Source organism: Erythrolamprus reginae, chromosome 5 (assembly GCF_031021105.1).
Source record: "Erythrolamprus reginae isolate rEryReg1 chromosome 5, rEryReg1.hap1, whole genome shotgun sequence".
Lineage (NCBI taxonomy): Eukaryota > Metazoa > Chordata > Lepidosauria > Squamata > Dipsadidae > Erythrolamprus > Erythrolamprus reginae.
Window position 1 is genome coordinate 110,002,170 of NC_091954.1, and position 19,140 is coordinate 110,021,309.

At 41.3% G+C, this 19,140-nt stretch overlaps 1 protein-coding gene across 1 annotated transcript; it reads right to left on the reverse strand.

The window, feature by feature from the left end:
- Positions 1-4,290: 4,290 nt before the first annotated feature.
- LOC139168217 (antihemorrhagic factor cHLP-B-like) lies at positions 4,291-19,027 on the reverse strand. The gene is made up of 7 exons (XM_070753728.1): positions 18,660-19,027; positions 13,154-13,264; positions 12,092-12,173; positions 9,588-9,751; positions 7,545-7,655; positions 6,560-6,661; positions 4,291-5,007 (listed from the first exon to the last, which is right to left on the reverse strand). The coding sequence occupies exons 1-7, from the start codon at positions 18,858-18,860 to the stop codon at positions 4,777-4,779; spliced, it is 1,002 nt and encodes a 333-aa protein (XP_070609829.1). The 5' UTR covers positions 18,861-19,027; the 3' UTR covers positions 4,291-4,776.
- Positions 19,028-19,140: the final 113 nt, after the last annotated feature.

The window sequence follows — 19,140 nt, forward strand, 5'->3', positions numbered from 1 at the left end:
GTGTTTCTGTTTGCTTTGCCAACACCACCACCTACCACTCGCATTGGCTTACTTGGGAGGAGGCAATATTGCCAAAGGTCCTGCAAACAAGAGGAAAGGCAAAATAAATATGTGGGGACATCTAGGCAAAGTTTGATTATGTAAGGAGGGAAAATGCAGATTGTGCAAAAAGAGGAAAGCAACTGTCCCAGTCAGTCAGTCCTGTTCATCCCAGGATAGCGCTGCAGAAAATGGTATTTTCAGAATATGAAATTATATATCAATGATGCACAAAAATAGTGTGATTTATATGGAAGACTTTGTGTCAAACCTCAGTTCCATTACTGACCTAACTAATAGAGATTAAGTGCCACCCAACAGACGTTGACTCCTAGCAACTAATTCAACCCGTTTCTGGAATGATCTGTCCCCAGACTAGCCTTTACGCCGTCCAAAATGGCAACCATTGCAGTTGTCAAATCCATCTATTTTATTAAAGAGGTAGCAAGTACCGGACACCAGTTATTGCCTGGTACCAGAGAGGTCACGTGCTATGCTCCGGTAGCGATTTTCAGGATGTGCATACAACCTTGCTTGGAAGAGTTGTTACATGAGCCACTACAGTTGTTTGTATATTTATGTAGTAAATTTATATTGCTGCCTGGAGGGTCCACAACTCGGGAGTCCTCCTTGATCCACAGCTGAGGCTAGAACAATATCTCTCAGCTGTGGCAAGGGGGGGAGGTGTTTGCCATGTGCTCATATTTCAAAGAAACTTATGCCGACCGAGAGGAGATCGGCCATCTGGGAGAAAGAGGCTGATGCCATTCGTTGGACGCTGCTTACGTGGAGATATTTCCTAGAAGGGAGCAGGGCATCTTCCGAAGTGTGGATAGGCCATAAGAACTTTGAGGCCCCGAAGGCCCCTCGGAAACTTTCACCCAAACAGGTGTGATGGGCGCAATACTTTAGGAGGTTGAAGTTAGAACTGAAGCACATTCCAGTGGGGAAAAAACTATTGGCTGATGTGCTGTCCAGGAAGCCCGAACACAACAGCCAAAGTGACACAGTCTCTGGTTGGTTTCCAATCTCTAACTCCTCATCCTCTTCACTCCCAGCCCGCATTCGCAATCCTCGAAATCTGTGATGAGCTGAGCAGGACATAGACAGGCCACAACACTCTGCCTGCCTGCCTGCCTCTCCCTCCCTCCCTCCCTCCCTCCCTACTTACCTATCTATCTATCTATCTATCTATCTATCTATCTATCTATCTATCTATCTATCTATCTATCTATCTATCTATCTATCTATCTATCTATCTATCCACTTGAAGATATCTGGACTTCAACTCCCAGAGTTCCCCAGTCAGCATTCGCAATCCTTGAAATCTGTGATCAGCTGAGCAGGACATGGACCAGCTACAACACTTTGCCTGCCTGCCTGCCTGCCTGCCTGCCTGCCTCTCTCTCTCCCTCCCTCCCTCCCTATCTATCTATCTATCTATCTATCTATCTATCTATCTATCTATCTATCTATCTATCTATCTATCTATCTATCTATCTATCTATCCCAGGACAGAAAAATAATCTGACATTACAGATCTGCTATCGCCCTCCCAACCAAACTCCAGAGGCAGATTGCTATTTGGAAAATGAATTTAAGGAGGCCTCAAAAATAAATAGGGCAGTCATAATGGGGGACTTCTACTATCCCCTATACCCGGGAAATAGATTGGACAAATTCTTGTTCTACACATGAAAGAGAGACGAGAGTCCTCGACACGTTAGCTGATTATTCCCTTGAGCAGATGGTCCTGGAACCAACCAGGGGAAAGGGGATCCTGGACTTGGTTCTAACTAATACACAGGATATGATTCATGAGGTCTTTGTAACCAAGCTCATAGGAACCAGCGATCACAACACAATAACCTTCCACTTAACCATGGATAGCAAATTGTCAGTGAAAACAAACACAGAGAACTTAAACTTTCACAGAGTGAATATATAATATTTCTCCAAGATCAGTCATTACAGCTGAGGATTGGAGGGAGGGGCGAGCATAAGTGCACTAGTGTGCCTTCCGTCCCCTGTCCAATTGTCTCTCCTATATTTTATATATCTTTTCCCCCATTCATATATCCTTTCCTCTACTCTTCATTGATGGTGATACCACATTTGGAGTACTGTGCACAGTTCTTGTTACCGCACTTCAAGAAGTATATAATGGACCTGGAAAAGGTGCAGAAAAGGACAACAAAAGTGATCAAGGAAATGGCTCACCAGCCTTATGAAACCAGGTTGCAATTCTTTGGCCTCTTCAACCTTGAAAGATGGCATTTAAGAGGTGACTTGATCAAAGTGTATAAATTCATGCATGGAATAAAAATGTGGATAGAAAAAAAATATTTTCTCTATTACACAATACAAGGGCAAGGGACTACTCCCTAAAGCTCATATGTAAGAATGTGACGACAAATAAAAGGAAATATTTCTTCACCAAGACGGTCATTGGTTTATGGAATTCACTTCCAGAAGAGGTCGTGACAACTGTCAATCTGGATAGCTTCAAGGCAGGATTAGACAGATTCATGGATGCCAGGTGTATCAGTGGTTATTGAAACGGATGTCCAAGTGTCATCTCTATGTTGGTTGAGGCAAGCAAGATTCCCTTGGGTATCATTTGTTGGGGGTGGAGGGAAAGGGGGAGTTTTGCCTTCTCTTTTAGCTCAAGATCCCCATGTACAATTGGTGGGCCCCTGTTTGACACAGAATGCTGGACTCGATGGGCTTTGGCCTGATTCAGCATGGCTCTTCTTATGTTCTTATCTATCTATCTATCTATCTATCTATCTATCTATCTATCTATCTATCTATCTATCTATCTATCTCTATCTCTATCTCTATCTCTATCTCTATCTCTATCTCTATATCTATATCTATATCTATATCTATATCTATATCTATATCTATCTAGTGTATATACAGTATGTGCTATATATAGTATGTGTTGTATATGTGTCTGGGTATATACTTTCTTTTGAGAACAAGCAACAGAACTTAATTTTTAATATGTGCCAGTGTACCCACATTAAAAAAAATATGACAGTAAAGGTTATCGTTTCTTAAATTATCATGGTATAAATAGTTGAATTTATAATTCTGCCATTACAGATAGTCCTCGGCTTACAGCCATTCTTTTAGTGACTGTTCAAAGTTCCAGTGGTACAGAAAAAAGTGGCATATGACCTTTTTTCACACTTATGACCATTGCAACATCCCCATGATCCCATGGTCAGAATTTAGATGATTGGCAACTGGTCTAGATTTATGATGGTTACAGAGTCCTGGGATCATGTGATCTGATTTTGTGACCTGACAAGCCAAGTCAGTGGGGGAGCCAGATTCAATTAACAGTGGTGTTAACTCACATATCAACTGCAGGGATTCACTTAACAGGTTTGGCAAGAAAGGTCATAAAATGCTGCAAAATTCACTTAACAACCATCTTGGTTAGCAACAGAAATGTTTGTCTGAGCCGTGGTTGCAGTTTGTGGAATACTTGTACTGAATTCTATTACTTTATTTAGATTCTACTTTTAGTGGAACTATTAAATCATCTTCATCTTTCAACGACCCCATAATCTCTTGTAGGGTGGAGTCAGGGCAACTGAATGGAGCTAGCAGAGTGTTTCATGGCTAGATGCCCTTCAGAAAATATATTCTCATTATGCCTAGACAGAGAAATATCTGCCTCTATCTAGGATCGAGTTCACAGTCTTCTGATTGTGAGGCATGAGCTAGTGGGACTATTATATATTGGAATTAAAATTGTGTGAGAGAATACTTTAACAAAATAATTATAATAATAATAAAAAACCAAACCCTACCATATTGGTCTACTATAACATGGCCTAAGACAGAGACAAGAAGAGAAAGTATATAGTATGAAAATGATTTGATCTGTTCAAAGATGTTTCAATCCCAGGGAGACCAAAAGAGTTTTGCATTGCACCAAAAAGAAGAGATGTTCAAAATATACTTGAACATGAAGTAGAAAAGATGCTGCTTTTTTTTCTACTCTTTATTTTTCCATTGTCAATTTTTGTTATATTATTCTTCTAATTTCCAAGAAATGTATTTATTTCTATGGTGATTCTCTGATTAGTTCCCACCTATTGCTTCTTGCCCGTCCTTCAGGTGCTTTCGAGAATAGGCGGACCCACTGTCCTTCCCTAGAGATGCTGAACTATAATTCCCAGTAGTTTCACCCAGTGACCAAATTCACTCGAAGCAAAACAAAGGGCAAAGCCATTTTAGAATTGAATATTTTATTTAGGAAGTACCTCGTGCCTTTTGCTGTCAATATATTGGACTTTGTTCAACATTTGTCCCGATAAAATATTGTAGCATGGTGAGAAATTCATATGGGGAAAGAATCTCAGAAGGTATAGAGGTAATGAGCAGATATTGTTGTCAAATGTTATGCATTTTCTCTTTGAAAATAAAAAGAAGAATTTTGACTTTGGGGCTAATATAACTTTTGTTCACGTTTCTTCATGGTGGAATAGAGAAAAACTGAAAGATGTTCAGTTCACAATGAGTGTTTGCCGTTCTAAAAGCAGAAAGTCACAAGTACAAAGCCTCTTTCTCGTAACAACAATAGGTAATCACAACACTTGTCCAAGAGTGTAATGTACCAGGCTAATCTCCCCTTTTAGATTCAAGGTTTGAATTCAGATTTGGAAAAGGGCTTTGCACTAACTGGGCGGCTTCTCTCTGCTCTCTGGCATGGATGGCCTACACCTTGAAGTGATGTATTTTTCCTGGACAAATGTTTGTATCTATTTCGTGACCATGGTCTACTATTATTTTTCTTCCATCCTCAGTCTTTTCGGATATCGGCACATAATGTAGGGTATTTTTATCGTTGTGCGAATGGGCAAGGTCTAGGACAGTATTGTTGTGTGCTGGGGAAGCAATATGTTTTCCAAAGTGATGGTCGATCAAATGGGTGCGAGAATGTCCCTCCTGGAAAAAAACAAAACAAGAGAACAACATACAAACACAGATGAATTTTCTTCAGCCGTTGAACCGTGAGCCGCGGTGGTGGTTTTGCTGACTCCTGGCTGCTTGAATTTTGGCAGAGCGACCCTCACTAGGCTCAAGGTTGTCTTGGTCTTCCAAATGAGGAACCAATTGTTGGGGGCAATAGGCTGGCTCTCTAAACCACTTAGAGAGGGTTGCAGAGCACTGTGAAACAGAATATAAATCCAAGTGCTATTCAGAGGTGGGTTGCTGTTGCTTTAGAACCGGTGAGGGACTGCCAAAATTTTTACTACCACGCTGTGGCCCTGGGTTATTTTGTGGGTGTGGCTTGATGGTTATGTGATCAGGTAGGAGTGGCTTGCTGGCCATGTGACCAGGTGGTAGTGGTTTAACAATCATGTGACCGGGGGTGGTGGCTTAAAGGTCATGTGACTCGGTGGGAGTGGCTTACCAACCAAGATAAGTTTTCAAATAGGTGCTGGGACTCTTTTTCAGTTGATTTAGTTACATTATTTGAATAGCCACAAAAAGGACAAATGACATGTGAATGTGTTGAGGAGCACAGTGTTAATATATAATAATTAAAGCATTTATGAGTAAAAAAATTCTATTTAATTATTTCCTATTTTAAAAATAATTAAGCAAGTAAGTAAACAAACAAACAAACAAATAAATAGTTATAACTATAGTTTGTTGAATGAATAGAATGTCAATTAAGGAGTCAGAATTAAACTGAGGAGATTAGATTCAAACTCTTCCTGGCTAGATAAATTTCAGATATTCTGTTTCAGCCCAACCTATAACCCAAATGGTCCCAGTGAGGATAAAAATAATAATCTCAGAAAAAAGGATATATATAAATAAAAGAATCTAAGGCTGCATCATTCTAAGTCAAGACCAAACAAACCGTATTATATATTACAGCATCTGCTGATGTGAAGGGACGTGGGGGAATCTATAGATTTATTTATTTGTTTATTTATTTATTTATTCATTCATTTGTCCAATACACAAATACATAGGAAGAAAAATAGACATGTAGCAATATATATAAGGGTAAAAGTGAACTTAGAGGAGAGGATATATGAAAGGAAGAGAATATATAAGATAGATGAAAGAAAGGAAAGACAATTGGACAGGGGACGAAAGGCACACCAGTGCACTTATGTACGCCCCTTACTGGCCTCTTAGGAACCTGGAGAGGTCAATCGTGGAGAGTCTAAGGGAGAAATGTTGGGGGTTAGGGGTTGACACAGTTGAGTCCGGCAATGAGTTCCACGCTTCGATAACTCAATTGTTGAAATCATATTTTTTACAGTCAAGTTTGGAGCAGTTTTGGAGATGCTATAGGGAGTCAATTTTGAGCCGCGTAGAATGGATAAGAAAAATCAGGAGATATATGGACTTCAGGTTCTAGAATTCCCCAACCAGCCTGGGAGTTGAAGTCTACACACTTTAAAGTTGATGAGGATAAGAAACTCGGGTGTGGAGAAAGGGGAAAGAAGATGAACAAAATTGAATTCATCATACATACCTTGACATCAAAGATGACACAGTCTGATTCATACTGTTCATCTTTAGGTTTTTCAGTCGCATCATGTGATCTAAACACAGTTGCTTTGCAGAATCCAATATGCTGGAGAGAAAGAGGGAGAGAAGGAAGAATTAAGATATGTCCATATGAAACCAAAAAGTTTTTAGTGAATTAAAGAATCTGGTCAGATCACAACCCAATTCATTAGACTATTTAGCATCAAAATGTTCTTCAGATGTTGACTGGAGGTTTGGGGTGGGTGGGGAGTGCATTATTTTGGGGCAAATTGTGAAGAAATTAATGTTGTATAGAGGTCAAAGGTTATATTGTTGTTCGCGATTGGGTGGCATAGAAGTTAATTAATTAATCAATCAATTAATTAATTGTAGGATTGGGGCTGGTGAGAGCTAGAGTCAAATCTATATTTCTGTATGGAATATTTGGCCTTGTATATTTATTTGGAATGTGGTCCTGGTTTGCTAGGAGAGGGGTATGACTGTGGGAGGAAGAGAGAGAGAGAGAGAAGAAAGGGAAGGAAGGAAATAAATAAATAAAGGAAGAAAGAAAGAAGGAAGGAAGAAGAGAGGCGGGAGAGAGGAGGAAGAGAGAGAGAAGAAAGAAAAAGAAAGAAGGAAATGAGAGAGAGGGAGAGAGGAAGAGAAAGAAAGAAAAATAAAAGAGATGGAGAGAGAAGAGAGAGAAAAAGAAAGAAAAGGTAAAAGAGAGAGGGAAGAGGAGGAAGAGAGAGAGAAAAAAGAAAAGAAAGAAAGAAAGGAGAGAGAGGGAGAAAGAGAAAGAAAAGAGAGAAAGAGAGGGGGAGAGGAAATAGAGAGAAAGAAAGAGAGGCAGAGAGAAAAGAAAGAAAGAAAGAAAGAAAGAAGAAAGAAAAAGAGAGAGAAAGAAATGGGTGGGAGGGAGGGAGAAGGAGAAAGAGAGAGAGATGGCAATTGCTCAAATAGGATTGGAGACGACCCTTCTCACTTACTGCTTCTCCTACAGGTTTGGGATGGCAGTGATGGTGGTCGTCGTGAACTTCATCATGAGTGCAGTTGGTCTCCACAATAGCAAACTCCACATAGAAGGCTTCAGGCTCAAACTGAAATCAAAGCAAGAGATGTTTCAGTTGGGCTGTGGATAGAAATGGGAAAAGTGAAGAGCTGGGAGAATGGAATTTTAGTCCTGTCTGCTGCATATCCCACCATCTTTCTTACTGAATTCTCCACCTTCTTTTGGCAGAGGGAGAGGTCATTTGCGATCTCCAACACCCTTAAGAAATAAGGATTTCTTAGCTTTTATATGGCTCATTCATTGCTTCTGTTTTAGAATATTTACCAATAAAATAGAGCTGGAAGGGACCTTGGGGGTCTTCTAGTCCATCCCACTCTGCTCAACCAGGAGAATTACTTAATTTACGTATGTATGTAGGCAAGGATGGGCAGCAGGCAGGATGGGGTGGAACACAGTTCCACCGGCAGAAATGAAGCTGCATGCCCAGCTCCAGCTGACCGGTGGCAGTAAGTTCTGGCATTACCAGTCTTGGCTGGGCTCTCCTTTTTTCCCCTGCTGCTGCTGCATCTGCGCTCCTCACTTTTTTCCTCTTTCCTCCTTCCTGGCCTCGGATGAGCTTCCTTCTCTCCTGCCCGGCTCCCCTCCAGCCTCACGTGGCCACCTCCCAAGGCCAGGAAGGAAGAAAGAGGAAAAAAGTGACAAGCACACAGCAGCAGCAGCAGGGAAACAAAGAGCTGAGCCAAGCCGCACCAAAGCGATCTGGGCTGCGGTCTTTTTCCCTTCGCAAAGCCCTCACTCCACTTGCATCTGAGATGAAAAGGCATCGTGCGGCAATAATCATGCAACCCTCCCTCTACTTTCCAATATTTTAAAATCCCTTCCTCCCCCCTCTTTTCTCATCAGCTGATTAGCACCTGTTCGCCTACCTACCCAGCCTGTGGCAGTGGGCAACCCAGGAAGGAGAGCAAAGAAACACAAAGAAAATTGTCACTCTAGCGAACGGCACTGGTGAGGTTGTAAGGTGGAGAACTTAACAGTTCACTTGAATGATGATGATCGTTCAAGCCACTCCCACCTGGTCATATGGCCAGCAAGCCACTCCTACCCAGTCACAAGACCATCACTGTATGTAGGTATGTAGGTATTTATATATTTATCTTTTTTTGTTTATTTGGCTATCTATCTATCTATCTATCTATCTATCTATCTATCTATCTATCTATCTATCTACCTACCTACCTACCTACCTACCTACCTACCTACCTACCTTCCAGCCAGGATGGGCATGGGTCCAGTAAACAAGTGGAGGAACTCACAACTCCTTGTCCACTTTATCAGGGTTCATCAGGCCAACAGGACTAAAGACCTGCCCCTGTCACCTCTGTCTGAATTGCCAGGTCCATCCGAATCTGAGAGACTTTATCCGCCATAAATTGAACAGATTCCTCAGCTCTACCCTGCAAGGACACTTCTGCTCCTTCCACATTAAGAAGGGAATGGGTCACCCTAAATAGGGCGGCTGGCCATTACCTGTGTTCATTCCAATTCAGAGTTACTGGCTCTCTATCATCACTCCAGGTGTCTCTTTTGGCGTTTCATCTCCCGGAGTTCCTCGGTGAACCAAGGAGCCACCGCTGCGGAGAGGTTGCAAAGGAGCAACCCGGTCTAATGCCCCCAATGCAGCCTTATTCGAGGCAGCCACCAGGGACTCAGCCAGATTGCAGAAAAGCGAGTCAGAACCTATACCATTTCAGAATCTCCGGAGGGAGCTGATTCCAGAGGGACGGAGCCCCCACAGAGAAGGCTCTTCCGCTAAGCCCCGTCAAGCGACATTGTCTAGTTGATGGGACCTGGAAAAGGCCGACTCTGGGGGAAGTACTCTCTACTACTTTGTTGGTATCTGGTTCTTTTCCTATACCTTTGCAGAGCATAATTCCTGTTTCTTCTTTGTTACATGAAGTATCAAAGCATTCAACCGAAAGAGGTCATTGGAATTATTTTTTAAGATTTGCATACTAACTTTGTGCTGCCCTCTTGAAATCTCCAGGACTTGATAAGCATGGTTCGGCAATTTTTCATTGTGTTTATGGATCACGTAATCCACACATTCTACCACATGATGGTCATTCAGAGGCAGCAGAATTTGGCATTTCGGACAGTGTCTCCGCACATCTTCCTCAGACTCTGAAAAGAAAGAAAAATGTCAAGAATGACATTTACAGAAACAGATTAACAGACTTGGAAGGGATCTTGTAGGCCATCTAGTTCAACCCCCTGTCCACGAAGGAGACCCTACACCATTTCTGACAGATGGCAGTCCAGTCCCTCCTTGAAAGCTTCCAGTGATGAAGCTCAATCAACCAAAGCAACATCTTGTCTTCGGAGGTTGTGGGAGCTTCATCACTGGAAGCTTTCAAGAAAACCTCTCCTTATTTCCAGGTTATTCTGTTTCCATCCATTATTCCTTGTCTGGACTTTGGGTGCGTTGGAAAACAGCTTGACCCCCTCTTCTTTGAGGCAGCCCCCCAAATATTGGAAGGAACATTTGAGAAAGAAAATCATTTTTTTTGCACTTTGTGTTAAAGTACCATATAAGCTATTGTCAGATACACCGCCCTGATCCATCCAATAGTTTTCTTGGCAACTTCAACGTACCCTAAATAAATGGACCCTAAATAAATATTCAACTGCACCCATACCCTCAACCCTTTACAATGCTATTACTAATCTAGGGCTTGAACAAATAGTAACAAACAATACTAGGCTCAGCAGTTATCTTAACCTCATCTTCTGCAACAGTTTACACTCAATATATGGACTTCAAATAATAGACCCCTTTTCCAACAGTGATCACTACATGATTGACTTTTGTTTCAATATAATAATAATAATAATAATAATAATAATAATAATAATAATAATAATAATTTATTAGATTTTTATGCCGCCATCTCCGCAGACTCATGGCGGCTCACAACAATAATAACAATGTGATAATGTAACAAATCTAATATTTAAAAAAGAGCATCTAAAACCCATCATTTAAAAAACCATACAGCACAAGCATACCATACATAAAACTATATAAGCGTGGGGGAGATGTCTCAATTCCCTCATGCCTGGCGATATAGGTGGGTCTTAAGCAATTTACGAAAGACAAGGAGGGTGGAGGCCATTCTGATCTCTGCGGGGAGTTGATTCCAGAGGGCCGGGGCCACCAAAGAGAAGGCTCTTCCCCTGGCCGTTGACGGGACCCAGAGAAGGCCAACTCTGTGGGACCTTATCGGCCACTGGGATTTGTGCGGCAGAAGACGGTATGCGACAAGACAATATACGTCCTTACAAAACCAATCACAATAATAGGATAACTAATTACAACTTTTAAAAAGCCAACTATGATCATAGATGTTGACCTCTCATCCCTGGATTGGCAAACATTATTCTCTGAGTGTAATACTGCTGAAGACTACTACAATATCTTTTTGTTTGAAATGCAGAGTCATTAAGTTATATGTACCACTAATTATTACCAAAACAAAGAAAAAGAAATTGCCTATATAAAGGAAACTGGATGCGTTGATAATTTTAAAAATGCCTACCAAAATCCCAGCCACCAATTAGTGACTGAATGCAGCAATTATCAGATCAATCAAGAAGACAACATTCAACTCACCAAATCCACATGCACCTTTTATAACTTTATAAACAATCAACAGCAAGACTTGAGATCCATTCCACCCCTCAAAGGACCCAATGATTCGGCTCCGTCTTTGTAAACAGCAATTGGCTCATGCCCCATATTTCCTAGTCGTACCAGAAACAACTGCAACAATCTAACACAAATCAATTTTACAGCAGATAATGTTGGGAAAGCATTATGCAACCTAAGACCATCTCTATCCATTGGACCTAACAGTCTATGTGTATATTTCTTTAAAAATGCTCTCCACAGCCATTGCTGAACCTCTTAGCATAATTTTTGAAAAATCCTTCAGAATTAGCCTCTCATCCAATTTATAGTCAATGTCCACAGTCATCCATATCTTCAAAAAAGGAGAGCCAAGTAACATTGAAAATCGCATACAAACCTCTTTATGTTGTGTCACTTGCATCTATCATTAATCAATCCATTACCTTCCCCCTAGAAACTAACAATCTATTCTCTAACAAACAGAAAAACAGGGTTTCAGGAAAAAATTATAATTTAACCTGCAACTCCCACACTGCAAAAACATATGGACTACACAACTCAATCAAGGTAAATCAACAGACACAATTTACATAGACTTTGTAAAGATTTTTATTCAGTAGTACATGATAAACTATTTTGGAAACTAAAATCTTGTGGCATCTCTGGTCCCTTTCATGATTGGATAACTATGCTCTTGTCATGGAGTGAGGCACTCAAAATTAAGGGCCATGTGGGCCGCGAACAGCGGAGCTGCTGTAAGCAGCAGGGCCAGATGGACAGGCCACAAGTGGCAGAGCCCAGCTAAGAATCCAAGAGGGATGAAGACGAATTACCTGGCTTTGAGTGGCATTTTGCAGCAAACCTGGTGCTGGTCCCATCACTGTTAATCCTGAGAGTACAGTGTCCTTCAACAGCCTAAAGACACAAATGCATCACGTTAAACATGTTAACAATCAACTTAACATGATTTAACATTTTGGGTTAGTGCTTTAAAACTGATGTTTCTGCGGGATTAATAGCATTAGTAGCATTTATTATGGTCCACAACAGCATATTTTATGTTCTTAAGAGATTGGAGATTGTTACTATGGACACAGTGCATTAATAACTCGGGTAGACTAATTTGTCATCATTAGAGTAGCTCATGCATTGTAGTGGATTTTAGTCTGAATTCCCAAGTGGGAGGTGTTGCAGTCCAAAGAAGCAAAAGACATCAAAGTTTAGATAGTTTAATTGGGAAGAAGGAGGTCCAGACAGCTCCTTGCTAGAAGTTCTCAGAGTAATAAGTTGTAGTTCCGGTGGGGCAGCAGGAGGTAGCTGGGAGATGCTGCTCCCGCCGGATTACGATGAAAGATCCAGGATATAGATAATTGATTAGCTCGAGACAGAACTTTTCAATACTGCCTGCTGTGGGAAGATCTATGATTGAGACTGAAACTGCCGAGGGCTTTATTCGGGGCATTTTGAGACAACAGCGATCAAAGGAAAAATACAGTGAGATCAGCTGTTGAGCGGAAGATGGCGGCCGTCTTTGGATGCTGCCCCCTCTGCCTCTGTCTCCGTCTCTAACACTGCAGTTGAAAGGAGCTCGCAAATCCCCCAAAATTTAACCTTAGACTGTCTACTGTTGACCTCATGACATGCCTATCATCCATGCCCCAATGTTCCCATGTATTTGTAAAATGTCATGTACTCATAACCATGCTTGTACTATATATTCACAATCATGTTTGTACTTTGTCTTTAATTATATACACGTTTGACAAAATAAACAAATAAATATATCAGTTTGTGTGTATATGTGTTCAGAAACTCAATTTACTCTTGGTAGAGTGGTAAGAAGCCACCTGTCTTCTCCCAAAGTCTCGCATGTTCAGAAACCTTCAAACACTTACATGTTCATGCTGTGGCCTTACAGTACAATTCTCGACAGGAGTTGGATCCAAGACATGACAATCTGTCTCCAGAAGATATAGGTCAATGAAGGTTGCCTCCTCAACGCGTCCCTAAAACGAAAAATTAGGAGAATAACTCATATTTCTGTCTCTGTTGCCTTAATGGACTCGGAAATGTTTGAATTCATGTGCAAGTTATAGATCTTTCCCTGGTGTGCTTCTCAAAAGCTTTAACCACAAAAGCTTTAACTCTAGACTGTCTACAGTCGACTTCACCCCATTTCTAAGAAGTCTGTACAGGGTGGGCATGTGTGCACTATTGTGCCTACCTTCACAATCTTATTGTCCTATTGTCCAAATTTACCTGTACAGTGGTACTTCTACTTAAGAACTTAATAAGTTCCAAGGCCAGGTTCTTAAGTAGAAAGGTTTGTAAATAGAAGCAATTTTCCCCATAGGAATCAATGTAAAAGCAAATAATGTGTGCAAACCCATTAAGAAAGAAATAAAAGCTTGGAATTTGGGTGGGAGAAGAAGGAGGAAGAAGAGGAGGACAGTCGCTGCTAAGGGAAAGAGGTGAGGTGAGGGGAATAAAAAACATCCAAAACTTTAAGGCTTAAAGAAAAAAAAGAGGGACTCTGAGCAGCGTTCCCTTTAAGCTGTGCGCGTGCGTGCACACATCCCCCAAAATACCCCCCTGCACACCCTTTTCCTCGAGCGCGCGCTCCCCATCCCCCTGCCAGCCCGCAGGGGGGGCGGGGGCGTGGAGGTGCCAGCAGTAGGAGGAAAGGGAGCCGTGGCCGCCCCTGCCTCCCCACGGTGCCTCCGGCCCCCTCGCGCCCCTGGCCTCTTGGCCCTGCCCCCCACCTGCCCGATCCGCCTCCTCTCCTCCTCCGCTGCCTCCTGCCTTGGGGTGCGACTTCTCTCGTGGCGGTGGCGGCTGCAGCTTCGGCTTCTCGGGACAAAAGCGCTTCCAGCCAGGGGGCTGCGAGAGAGGGCTTTCTCCGTCCACTTTGGGAATGCCCGCCCCGCCTCTCACGCAGCCCCTTCCCTGGGAGCGCTTTCGTCCTAGACTTCCAGCAAGGGGGCTGCAGTAGAGGCAGGGCAGGCGTTCCCGAAGCGCTCAAAGAAAGCGCTCTCACAGCCCCCTCGCTCACAGAGAGAGACAGGGAGAGAGAGAAAGTAAGTGAGAAAGAGAGAGAGAGAGAGAAAGAGGGGGAGACATAACAAGAGAGAGAAGAGAAAGAAAGAAAGAGAGATAGAAAGAAAGAGAGAGAAAGAAAGAAAGCAATAGAAAGAGAAAAGGAAAACAAGAGAGAAAGAGAGAGAGAGAAAGGGAGGGAGAGAGAAAGTGAGAAAAAGAGAGAAAGAGCAAGAGGGGGAGAGAGAAAGAGAGAGAAATGAGTCTTGATTTAAAGTATATGGTAAAAAACACCCAAATAATAACAGAGAAAAAAAACCCCAAACGTTTGTTTGTGTGTGTGTGTGTGAACTCTTGAACCATTTCCATTAGGTCACCTGTTACAGGAAATGGTTCAAGAGTTCACACACACACACACACACACACACATGCAAGGGGGAGGAGAAAGGGATGGAAAAAGAGAAGATAGTAATAATAGTAATAGATTTTATTATTAATTTCTTTTAATAAAAAAAGGGAATTATTTATTTATTTATTTATACATACATACATACATACATACATACATACATACATACATACATACATACATACATACTTCTATGCCGCCCAGTCCCAAAGGTACTGTCACTCAGACACTATATTTTTCCGCCCACACCGAAAAAAAATTAGAGGGAACATTGACTCTGAGGCGCCGAGGAGGAACACACGCCTCCCATACACTGCGCCAGAGAGAGAAATCCAGGCAGGCAGCAGGGGGGAACCTCCCATTCCTTTGACTGAAAGGCGGCTGCTGCTGCTACCTGCTTCCTCTTCCTTCCCATGCTGAAGGGCTCCCCTTTCCTCTCACTCGCTCGCTTTGTAGCCAACTCTTCGGTTTGGCTGAAACCGAGTTTATCCAGCTGGGGTGAAGCACTCCCTTTTGCCTTGGCATGCCCAGACGCTCCAAGAGGCAACTGCACGCCAGGTGTATTCAGGCAGCGTGAAGGATTCACCACAGCGAAGTGGTTTATTCCCTCTCAAAGTGCCCAGAGAAAGGAAAATGCTCCGATCTCTCTGGGATGCCAAAGTCTCCTTAAGCACCACCAAAAGGCTCCTCTGGCAGCCTAAAAAAGCCTGAGATGGCTGGGATTAAAGGGGGAATGGCAGGAAACTGGCTGGGCCTTCATGTCGCTCTGAAATTTCCTGGGAATTTTTTCCGGGCTCAGGTTCTTAAGTAGAAAATGGTTCTTAAGAAGAGGCAAAAAAAAAATCTTGAACACCCGGTTCTTATCAAGAAAATTTCTTAAGTAGAAGCATTTTTAGGTAGAGGTACCACTGTACTTACATTGCTTTTGTTTATGTTTATACCAATACCTGCTACCTTGTGCATGTTTTTGACGAAATAAAATAAATAAAAACTGCTTTAACCCTGCTGTTCTGTTTAAGAAAAGTAACAAATCTTCTGTTCCCGGGTCACCCTGACCCGGACCAAAAACTCTTCATTTGCTGTGCTTATGTTTGGTCAATTTGAATACTTTTTTCACTTGGAAAGTGAACATTTATGCACACAATGATATGAAAATTGAACTGAAGAAATTAATCCTTATTGGTTTATTTTGCACATAAATATGCCTCCCCCCCCCCCGTTTTTGTGAATTTTCTTTAGGTTTATTGATAATTATGCCTGCAAAATACATTCTATTTTACTAAAGTTGGTATGGGATTGATAGCTTGAACATTTCTGAACATAATGATAGGAAAATTGAACTGGAAAAATTGATGCATATTGGTTTATTTTGTTGATGAAATGCAAGCCCCCCCCGTTTTTTAAAAATAGTCTTCACTTTATGGATAGTTTTGCTAGCAAAATACATTCTATTTTACTAAAGTTGGTGTGGGATTGGTAGCTTGAACATTTCTGAACATAATGATATGAAAATTGAACTGGGAAAATTGATGCATATTGGTTTATTTTGCACATAAATGTATGCCTCCCCCCGTGTTCAATTATTTCAATTTATATAAAAATTATGCTGTTAATTTCAAACTTACATACTTTTTTTTAGTAAAATGGATTTGTTTCATAAAATTAGTTCTCTGGCTACAATGTGGTTGATTTTCAAAAGGATATTCCAAATATTTCTAGACAAATATGTATAAACAGTGACAATAATGGCACATAGCAAGGCTGGGGGGTGGTGGTGGCCCTTTTGTGGCAAAAATAAACCAATAAGAACCATTTTTTTCAGTTCATTTATATTTTTCTTATATTCAGAAATGTTCAATTTAGTATATCAAACCTTTTGGGGGAAAATTCCTTAGGGATTTGTAGCCTTAAAAAATAGAAATTGACACGAAATTCAAACAGGATGGGGGGAGGGGCTTTTTGATCAAAATAAAAATATAAGTCTCAATTTTTCCAGTTCAATTTTCATATCATTATGTTCATAAATGTTCAAACTAGTTTTCCAGTTGAAAAAGTTTTCAAAAACATCAAATTCAAGTACCTAAAAAAATTATTTTTGGTCCGGTCATATACGAACAGAAACAGACTCGAAGTTATGATTTTTTTTTGCCCAGAAAACAATTAGCCACCACCCCAAAAATATTTTTTGATGATCAGCATTGTTAAATTGAGTAAATGAATGCCTAAGATTTTAAAGAATATTTTGGATTTGGAGCATAAAAAAATAAAAAGTGAAAATGGTTGCAAGTAGCCGAGGGGGAGGGGAGGCCTTATTTCTGATATTAAAAAACCAATAAGAATCATTTTTTTCAGTTCCTTTATATTTTTCTTATATTCAGAAATGTTCAAGCTACCAATCCCACACCAACTTTAGTAAAATAGAATGCATTTTGCAAGCAAAACTATCCATAAATTGAAAAAAATTTCACAAAAACGAGGGGGGGGGCGTGCATTATATCTGCAAAATAAACCAATAAGATTTACTTTTTTCATTTCAATTTTCATCTCATTGTGTGCAGAAATGTTCAGACTACTTTCCAAGTGAAACAAGCTTTCAAAAAGACCAAACATAAGCACTGCAAATGAAGAGTTTTCGGTCCGGGTCAGGGTGACCCGGGAACAGAAGATTTGTAACTTTTTTTGCCCAGCAAAAACTAAGCCCCCCACCCCCCCAAAAAAATTCTCATAGAGAGAACCCCAGAAATGATAAATAGTCATGAAATTTTAAGTTTCAGATATGCAGGGAAAATTTTTTACAGGGACTCAAACTTGGCTTCGGGTCACATACGACCCGAACAGAACTTAAAGAAAATGCACCCAACAGGAAATGTCAATGCTGCCTTAAGATAAACACAGTTCCTTTGGAGTTGCAAGGCAGGAATCGACAAGACTGACATGAACATCTGATCTCTTCTGCATATGGTACGAGGATCTCAGCTGATTTCCCAGATGTTGTTTTTGACCACGTTTTGGAGGAAGAAATGGCCTCTTTCTGACATTGCATGGTTCAGGTATGTACATATTGTCTATTCATTGGGGCCAGTAGAGGGTTCTAAATTGTGTTGCTACCAGTTCCTGCAGAAGCATCCCGGATGGTGGATGGAGCCTCCTGCAGCTGCCATTACTGGTTTGCAGAACCAGGCTGAACCAGGAGCAACCCGCTGATTTGGACTCCAAAAAATTGCATTGGGTAGCCCTGGCCTGTCTATCTATAGATACTCTCTATAGATACAAATGTTTGGGACAGGAATGAAGATCAGATTGTTGGTAGGGAGCTAACATTTTTCTCCATTGGAGAGTCCACGCAACACTTAACCCAGTTGCAGAATGAACCCTTTCCTGGATTTCCATCGCACACTGAACCATTAAATAACGCAAGGCAGATCACGAGATGACCACTCTCCCTTTCTAAGGATCTCACAACTAAAAAAAGCAGTGGTCAGAAGCATAAGCATTCAATGGGACAGGGTGGGGGGATTGTGTGTCACTATCAACAAAGTAACATGAGAAAACATTTTACTGAAAGAGTAGTAGATGCTTGGAACAAACTTCCAGTAGATGTGGTTGTTAAATCCACAGTAACTGAATTTAAACATGCCTGGGGTAAACATATATCCATCCTAAGATAAAATGCAGGAAATAGTATAAGGGCAGACTAGATGGACCAGGAGGTCTTTTTCTGCTATCAATCTTCTATGTTTCTAAAATGATGGACACACATTGTCTGAACCTGTCTAGCAATTCAACTGAAATGGAAGCTATGAGTTAATAGAGCATTGACTAGAAAGAGGCCATAAATTGCCCAAATCTCAGCAGAAAGGCATAACATCAAATCCTTCCCTCACCCCACAAAAAAAATCACCTGTTATTAATTTAGCAAATGAAACTAGAAAAAATTCTCCTCCCACTGTACTTACCTTGGACTGGGAATGAACATCCGCGATTACATTGAGAGCTTGTTTGTATCCATGTAGACTATGATCGTTGATGTAGTGCACGGCCAGGTCTGCCAACTCCTTAGCTTTTTCGCCGTTGCAGTCCAATTGCGGGTACAAGAAATAGCTCAATGTGCCTCCTATAAACTGACCCAGGAGCACGAGAGCTACCAGGGAATTCATGGCTGGATTCAGAGAGGATGCACAAGGCGCCAAGGGAAGGAAGGTGGACTTCAGAGGGTCCGACGTCAGGGGCTCCTTTTTATGGAGTGTTTCTGTTTGCTATGCCAACACCACCACCTACCACTCGCATTGGCTTACTTGGGAGGAGGCAATATTGCCAAAGGTCCTGCAAACAAGAGGAAAGGCAAAATAAATATGTGGGGACATCTAGGCAAAGTTTGATTATGTAAGGAGGGAAAATGCAGATTGTGCAAAAAGAGGAAAGCAACTGTCCCAGTCA